Source organism: Haplochromis burtoni, unplaced genomic scaffold (assembly GCF_018398535.1).
Source record: "Haplochromis burtoni strain Fernald_Lab_line unplaced genomic scaffold, NCSU_Asbu1 Contig_79, whole genome shotgun sequence".
NCBI classification, from domain to species: Eukaryota; Metazoa; Chordata; class Actinopteri; order Cichliformes; family Cichlidae; genus Haplochromis; species Haplochromis burtoni.
Window position 1 is genome coordinate 1,495,899 of NW_024582440.1, and position 9,229 is coordinate 1,505,127.

Below are 9,229 nucleotides of genomic sequence, written 5' to 3' on the forward strand. Positions count from 1 at the left end.
ATTTGTGTTTACCAGGGCAACAGATTTTACTCAGATAATCCAGTCTTTACTATATAGTTTGCTACAAAAGAAAGAGATTATGAACAAATGTGCATTATCTCTATGTATCTTACTTTTGGGAGCATTCACATGCTTCAGGTTCAGGTAGTCAAGCTGAACATGAGGTGCTAACACTCTTACCTCTTGTTCACTTTGAATGGTGTGACATTGTGCTTTACAAGACCAAATTATGGATCCTTTTCTTGCATGCAGTGAAATGTTCAGCTTTTTAAATAGTAAGGCAGTTGCCAGTCAGTCAAATCATGGTTATTCAAATATTCCAAAGGTGCTGTGAGCCAATTAAATCACTACAGAGAACGATTCTGATGGAGTGAGGTCGTTGCTTGTGCAGCCTGTTATTTGGCATCAAAATGCAGCCGTTAAAAGTTGATCATTATGGTGAGTAATCGCCCTATTTTATAAGGACAAAGTTAGGTTACTGGCTTGGCTAATGCTAATTTCTAATCAGAGATCTGTTAACTTGCTTTGTGAGTGACTGCTTGTTGTCAGTGGCCATGCTAGTACCCCAAATGTCTTTTTTGCAAACTGTCAAATTGTGGAAGAACTGTAAATCCTCCTATAGTGATTTATAGCTGTGCATGGGTACAGTAGCAGTAGCAACATCTCTGCTTCAAATTCAACATTTATCTTCTGTTTCTGCTTCTCTCTCTTCTCATGTTTTCTACAGGGAGTGCAGAATTATTAGGCAAATGAGTATTTTGTCCACTTCATCCTCTTCATGCATGTTGTCTTACTCCAAGCTGTATAGGCTCGAAAGCCTACTACCAACTAAGCATATTAGGTGATGTGCATCTCTGTAATGAGAAGGGGTGTGGTCTAATGACATCAACACCCTATATCAGGTGTGCATAATTATTAGGCAACGTCCTTTCCTTTACAAAATGGGTCAAAAGAAGGACTTGACAGGCTCAGAAAAGTCAAAAATAGTGAGATATCTTGCAGAGGGATGCAGCAGTCTCAAAATTGCAAAGCTTCTGTATCGTGATCATCGAACAATCAAGCGTTTCATTCAAAATAGTCAACAGGGTCGCAAGAAGCGTGTGGTTTTGAATGTCAGAAATGTATATTTGTGAATGTGGAGATGTTATATTGGTTTCACTGGTAAAAATAAATAATTGAAATGGGTATATATTTGTTTTTTGTTAAGTTGCCTAATAATTATGCACAGTAATAGTCACCTGCACACACAGATATCCCCCTAAAATAGCTAAAACTAAAAACAAACTAAAAACTACTTCCAAAAACATTCAGCTTTGATATTAATGAGTTTTTTGGGTTCATTGAGAACATGGTTGTTGTTCAATAATAAAATTATTCCTCAAAAATACAACTTGCCTAATAATTCTGCACTCCCTGTAATTCTGCACTCCCTGTATGATGTAAAGGCATAAAGTTCCCAACAATTCCTATGAAATGTCCTCGAAATTACTCAGTACTCAGGAAGAAACAGGAAGTGAGCCACATGTTGTCATTACTACTCTCCACCATAACTATACACAAATCCTTCTTTTATTGAAAGCAGAGCTTGTGAGTTTAAAGCTGTGAGCAAACAGTATTATTGCCCAGTGGCAGTTACTCAGACAGTGTGAGACCTTTAGTTGTTCTCTTTTCTCATTGTACCTGTTTGCAATGGTCTGTACCTGAGTTCTCTGCTATTTTGGTCACTGACCCTTAGCCACAAGTTAACCACAGAAGTCATTTGATATACATTTTACTGTGATGATGATCCTGTGGTGTTTGTCCACAGACTACAGTGGAAAAACATCCTAAATTTAGACATTATGTGTCCTCTGACCATCCCACATCTGGTGAGCTGACGCTTAGAGGGTTAGGCCCTGATGCAACAGCACGTCATCGTTAACATTATCAGCATTACAAGTCCATCCCAGAAAAATATTCATTTGTAACAAAGCAGACATAGTAAATGTAAAAAGAAAAACATACACTTAAATTGTAATGGAAGGCTATTAAGATAGAGCTAAAAGGAACTAAAGAGAAACGTGAGAAGAAAGAAGAGTCTTAGTTTCCCTCTCGAGTAAAGCCAACCAGCCTGATAAATATCTCTATAGCCATGAGAAAATCGCCTTAGCTGTTTAGAGGAGCAATTAGTCTCAAGAATTCGGGTTAATGAGGTACAATTTAAAAAAATATATAAATATTTTAAGGAATCCAATGACTCTTCTTTGTGCCAGTATCCCCTTAAGAGCTTTCCTCAGTGTTATATTGGGCAGCTTCAGGGCTTTGACTCCTTGTGGTTTCTCTCTCCCTCAAGGAACTGGTTTCTGTGGGCACCTTGGGTTAAAAGTGTAAATAAGCTATAAATGAAACACCTCTTTATCCTGTCTATTACTATGTAGAAACCTTGCATCAGGCCCTAAAAACCCTCACTGGTGACTGATACTCGCTTCATGCTCATGTCTGTTATTAAACCTTTGAAATAAGTATGAATTTAACATTGAGAGATAAGATCAACATAAACTTTAATTCAAAGACTTCAAAGACACTTTTTAGCCACGTTTGAAATTGCAGGAGGAAATGCGAGAGAGACCTTGAAGTGGCTCGACCCCAGCGTCCCGGATCTAATTTAAGTGCTAGGTAAATTATTTTAATCCCCCAAAGTTCCTGCTCCGGGTAGTAATTTTCAAAGAGCACAAACTTTGCAGGTGGAGCTTGCAGGAATAAAGCTTCTTTGATTGGTTGAGTGCCTATTTACTGTGTTCCTCTCTATTCAATTACTGAGGAAGTTTGTTATAGCAATATGTGACAACTCAGCAGCCTGTTATCTCAAATAAAATGTATCCTGTAAATGAAACACTATTTAAAAACAACACTTAAAGCACCGTGAAACAGTGAAGTGAATATAACTGATCAAGTCTGGGAAACCTTGAGTTTTTATTATTTAAGTTGTTATAAGGAACCATTTGAGGAATAGCTACAAAAACTTTCTCCTCGGATCCCAGATCAAAGTTTATGTCAGCTTGATTGAAAGCATCCTTCTGTTCAGTACCTCAGTATCGTTTGGTAACATGACCAGGGCAATTAGGAACAAACCGAACAGGATCGTTAGAACTGCTGGTAAGATTATTGGTCAACAACAAGATTCACTGGAAAAGCTGTATCAGTATGTTGTCTTAAGGAAAGTCTGGTTTATTGTTGCTGACCGTGAACACCCTCTTCATTCTGACTTTGAATTAAATCCCTCAGGATGATGCTTTTACACAATAAAAGAGAGACATACTTTTGACTGATCACCTCAGTATTGCATTTCATCACTGGCTGATCAATATAGGACAAAAATGACACAGATCTTTATTAACTTTATTTATTCTGCAATGGGTTCATGAACAAAAACCCTTTGTCAGGATAATAATTAATCCATGCAATGTTTACATAGCTCCTAATTCACAGACCACGAGCCCCACGCATGTCTGATTTACTACAGTACGATATCCATATTATTTTTTTCTCATGGAACAGAGACATTTTCTGTTTCTCTAAGAAAATTTCACTGTGCAAAAAGACGATCTTAAACAGAATCAAGCTGTCACAGCATTTTTCTCTCAGAAAGATAAACTAATATAACCAAGTGCAATAACATATTCTCATGCAGTAGACACCATAATAATGTTTTAGTATTCTACATATGATCTATATTTGAAATGATATATTTCACAGTATACAAACCGTTATTCAGCACCTTATTATACAAAGCAATAAAACACATGGAGGAAATCCCGAAAAGTTGATTCTATTCATCTGGACGTAGCGTCCCCAACCTTATAAACAGGTTGGTGACGCTACGTCCAGATGAGACTGAAGAAGTCACTTGAATGAGTGACAAAATGTTTCTCCCACTGAAAATGCTACGTCCACATGAACAAAATCAACTTTTTGAGATTTCCCTACATGGATGATTGCGCATGCATTAAGACACGTGGAGGAAGAATCATTACAGCACAGTATGCTGTAAATAGGATGAAGGTCAGAGAACCATTCCTGAATTTCATTCAGGTTCTGTTGTTTTTTTGTGATTAAAGGCTCATTTATGGTGTTTTATCCTTGTAAATCTGAAATTTCAATACACGAGAAAAACCAGGCTCTCATTCTTTCTTTCTTTCTTAACTGGAGGAATTTCTAGTAACGCTCACAGTGATGCTCTCTGCAATCACTAATAACTAACTCACTACCTGCTGTAGATATCAACTTATATCTGCTGTAACCTGTTTTTTAAAAAAAATAGTCCTGCTGTAGGTGCATGTGGTGAACTGAGCCACAGACTGCGTTGTGCACATGCTTAGATCTCAATGTCGAGAACCTGGCGCAGACAATGGCTCACGTCGGTGGGGATGTCCACAAGACTGAGCTCGTTTCCATCCAGTCGCACCATTAAGAGTCTGGAGAAATTTGTCACGTCCACGACACTGCAGAAGCTACCCACAGTAAACTCTACAGGCAAGGGAAAGAGTGGAGACAGCGATGAGTTTACTTTCATGCAAAACTGTAAAATGGCAGTATAACTGTATAAATCACCTCAGGAAAAGACATGTCCAACATCTCATTTCTCAAAATCCAGCAAACAACTTTTTGTTCTCGTTTAATCTAAGTGGCAGTACATATACGATCATGAACTTTCTTATTGTGAAATCAACAAAACTGGCTTAAAGGTAGAAAACTGCATGGTAATGTAGAGCATGACGATTAAAAAAATGATTTCTTCAAAGAAACTCTCACCTTTGATCTGATTGGCTTGCAGGTAAAGGTATTGCAGCGTGGTGCTAACTGAAGGAATTCTCTCCAGTTTGTTGAAGCTCAGGTCCAGCTCCACCAGCCCAGACACGTTAAACGTGTTAGCGGGGATGCCTTTATTTGTTAGCAAGTTATGCGACATCCTAAAATACTGTAGCTGAGAGAAGAGGCTCAGGAATCCCTCAGGTATAGAGTCGATGGCATTGTACTCCAGGTAGAGCTGATGCAGGTATGCAGGGAGCGGAGCTGGGACCTGGGACAGTGACACAACATCTCTGAACGAGATTACCTTGGTTGCTTAATAATGCATTTAGAAACAAACAGATAAACAATTACCTTTGTCAACTTGTTGCTACTGAGGTCAAGCAGTGTGAGGGAGTTCAGCCCCTTCAGTGATGAGCCCACCTCTGAGAGAGCATTATCATGAAGGTACAAGATAGTGAGGTTATCCATTCCCTCTAGGTCTGCAGGTGACACCTAGGTAAAAGTGGCAATAGCCGTAAAGCATATCGTAATGTCTCAACTGATGTTGGACTAAAACAGGAGGGCTGTGAATGTGAATTTTTGAAGATTTACCTTCTCAATCATGTTGTTATCCATTCTCAGGTCTCTCAGGCAGAGGGGAAGGTTTGAAGGAATGCTGGTCAAATTATTGTATTGTAGATATAAACGCTCAAGTTCCCCCAGCTTCACAAATGCCTGCAAAATGATCAAGATGAGCAGGTATAAAACCCAAAAAGAAAAATCATGCTAAATTATGTGGTGGTTTTACAATAAAAATGATGAAAGGGGCCTTTTCAGAGCACAGATGCATTATTGTCGGTTGTGATATTGAGATGATATTACACTACATCTTTTTATGTGTTTGCAAACGACCGGCTAAGTTTCAACTAGCATTCAAACTGATGGTTACAGTGCGTGAATGTACGTGAATGTGTTTATCAGTGTGTTTCACTGGAGAAAGAGACTTTATGCTGAGGTTTGTAGACCACAAGGTTTGTGGCTCTGATGTAGCAAGCTGCTGTCTGGTTTAGTGTGAGCATGTGCTCTGCTGATCACACTGCTTTACCCATACATGTTTCAAATTATAACAAGTTTATTATATGATGACAGAAAACTAACCACAATATTTATTCATGTTTTTTTCCCCTTTTGGTTTCTTCTTTTCTTTAAAAAAACAGATAACACAGGAAATTAACTTGAGGATTAAGAACAGACAGCAATAAAAGAAAACCGACTCGGGCTGTTTGACACCTGTCAGCCATTGTACCGCTATTTATAGTGATGTGTGTCTGGATGTGCCTATGACTACGTGTTTACCTTCTTGCCAATTGATTCAGATGTCAGCTGGTTGAAATGCAACATAAGCCACACCAGATTGGTTGCATTGCTTAGAGCCGAGTCAGGCAAAGATGTGATGGCATTGTGTTGAAGATACAAGTATTTGATATGGGAGGGAATCGGTGGCACGGTGGTAAGGCCTCGCCCATTACAGTACATAGCAACGGGGAAGGAAGAGGGGCAGTCACACTCGTCAGGACACGCCGACACACTGTATGCTCTGTCTGCATACTGGGAGCCATAAAAGTATCCTTGGCTCTGCCAGTAATTTGTCCAGGAGTTCCATCCATGGCAGAGAACGAGGGGAATCAGGGCAGACAAAAGGAAAATCACCTGACGCATGATGGAAGGAAGTCACTCAAATCTTAACTGTAATGTAACACAGGGAGAACAGAGGGACATGCAGTGGTATTAAAAAGGCCAAAAAATAGAAAAAGTTATTCACAATCACCAAAATGTTCGAGATTTATAATCTTACAGATGTTTTAGAACGTTTTGAAATGCTCAAACATGTGAAATTAGACATTTAAAAGAACAAAAAAAAAATCTTTCAGAAGTATAACTGCCAACTTTAACTAAATCTGTTATTCTTCTGTCCTACTTAGGTTTAAGGTGCAGTGCAGGCATGGACTTCATTTGGAAATATTGCTGCCTGCAGGCAGCCACATTCTTACTGGTCTTAGTCCACAGGGAAACTCAGAAAAGCCTTTCCTGGCTTTCTTAAGCCTTCCATGAATGCCAGTTTTGTAATATTCACTCTGTTACCTTAAAAATTAAGGTAAAACATTCAGTGATTATTTTTCCAAAATTATTCTACCCTTACTTCTCATTTAGCCTTGTATGAAACTCAATTTAAAAGAAAACAAAAAGATTTCACACACTTGCATGCACACACAAACACACACACCTACCCGATCAAAGGCACTGGCCCTCTTGTTTCCCGCTCTCTCTCTGAGTGAGTGTGCTCAGGACTGCAGGGTGCTCTGACACACACCCTATGAAAAGTATTTTCTCCCCTCCCTGCTCTCCGTTCCGTCATGCTAGCCCCCTCCACACCCGTCTGTCTGTTCTTGTGCTTTTGATTACTTCCACCCCCTTGTCCAGTTGCCCGCACCCCATTGCATTTGGTCGGGAATGGCCCACAGCTCACTCTGAAGCCTTTTTTCTCCCCCTCCAGTGTGAATGATGTGAGACGCAGTGGCTTTGAGGGATTGTTCCCATCTGCGAGCAGCACATTCAATCCCTCCGTTTCCTCATTTCGAGTGACCCCCTCTCTTTCTTCACAATAAAGGGTAGAAAAATAAAAGTCATACATAAGTGGCAATGATAAAATGATCCAACTTTGGTTCATATGGTGCAAATGCAAATACCTGTGAAAGACTAAAATGAGTAAGAACTTGATATTACATATACTTTAGCTGTAGCACTGCAAAGAAAGTGGAAGTTTTGTTATCGTAGTTTATTGCAGCTACAAACATAAAATCACAGGTGTGCTGTTAGCAGGTGAGACACTCACCAGCCAACTGTGTAATTTGGAATAATGAAAAGCTGGATAATTGGTTGTGTTTTTTTTCTTCTTGCTGCTTTTTTTAGGAGGTCATCATTACAGCTGGAATAACTCAAAGCAAGCATACCTTCATCAGCACACACCTGCGGGAGGTTTTATTGTGATCTGTGTGGGGAAACGATGCAGAGAAAGAAGTACAGCACAGGTCAGTTTTGTTGTAACAGTACACGGTAAAAACCTTGTTACGCCTTGCATGTGCTTGTTTTGTTCTTTCGTAGTTGCTTCAGTGTGCTGACAAGTGTTTTTCCTGTGTTGTGTTGTAACGTGTAAGGCGTTGGTTTAAACATTATTAAACATAATAAGATAACCTTAAGACAGAACCTAGATGCCCTTCGACCTACATAAGTTTTGTTTCATATTTTTTTACATGGGTGGACCCAACTCTTTCTCGTCTACAACAAGCTTACATCTTGTAAAGGGTTAAATGAAACCATGTGTGACAGTCTCTTTATGTTGTCTGTCTGGTTTCAATGTGGGCCTCTTCCTGCTTCTCTATGTTCTCCAACTCAGCGTCCATAAGAACCAGTGTTTCTACTCATTTTCTGCCCTCTCCACATCTTTTCAATCATTGGTTATTCTGAACTTTTATCTCTTCTTTCTATCCCGCTTTTTCTCTCCTCCTTTGATGTAAGCTTGGAAGATCTATAATTTTTCACTAAAATATTATATTTACACATGGTGATGAAATCTCTGAGCTTTAACTATATGAAGGGAAAGATTTTTTGGAAACACATGAAAATATAAACAGTTAGGTCCAATATTTGTTGGGAGAAAGACAAAATATCTGTAGTTTTGCCTCTGCTCACCACCACACTGGATCGCACAGTCAATGTATAATTAAAGTTCAAACTTTCAGTTTTACTTTAGAGGGTTTTTCAGATGATTTGCATGAACTTTTTTCTTGCAGCTTGCTTCAGGTCATTATCCATTTGCACTGTGGAGCTCTGTCCAATCAGTTTTGCAGAATTTGACGCAATCTGAGTTGAGAGTATAGCGTTGTATACTTCAAAATTATTCTGCTGCTTATATTAGCAGTCACATCAGCAATAAAAACTAGTGACCTGGTTCCACTGGTAGCTATATCGACGTTATAACGCTGCCTCCGCCATGTTTGACATATAATGTGGTATGATTTGGGTGATGAGCTATTATTTCCTTCTTCAGATTTTTCTCCTTCCATCATTCTGATAATGATCTTAATCATAGTCTCATCTGTCCATAGATTTGTTTGCAGAGCTATCCGGTTGTTCAGTCTGACGTCACTAGCTGTGTCTGGGCCTAAACTCCGCTGCAGGTCCATATATCAAACGATCACTATGGCATTACTGAGAGTTGAAAAACTTTCTAAAGTCTTTCATCTGTAATAAAATGATCAGTGTTCTGCTCTACCAGGTGTAACAATTGAGTTTAACATCCAGGCATCCATGAAAACGAAATTTATGACATTTAACGGAGTTAGAAGTTAGCAGGGAGTTAGCTCGCTAGCTTCTATCTAAATACAATATAGCATGTCCT

The 9,229-nt window shown here is 39.1% G+C and overlaps 1 protein-coding gene across 1 annotated transcript; it reads right to left on the reverse strand.

The window, feature by feature from the left end:
* Window positions 1-3,359: 3,359 nt before the first annotated feature.
* Window positions 3,360-7,439, reverse strand: fmoda (fibromodulin a). Its single transcript, XM_005924713.3, has 6 exons — window positions 7,059-7,439; window positions 6,127-6,516; window positions 5,383-5,505; window positions 5,143-5,283; window positions 4,792-5,059; window positions 3,360-4,506 (listed from the first exon to the last, which is right to left on the reverse strand). Exons 2-6 carry the CDS (start codon window positions 6,487-6,489, stop codon window positions 4,355-4,357), a joined length of 1,047 nt encoding a protein of 348 aa, XP_005924775.1. The 5' UTR covers window positions 6,490-6,516; window positions 7,059-7,439; the 3' UTR covers window positions 3,360-4,354.
* Window positions 7,440-9,229: the final 1,790 nt, after the last annotated feature.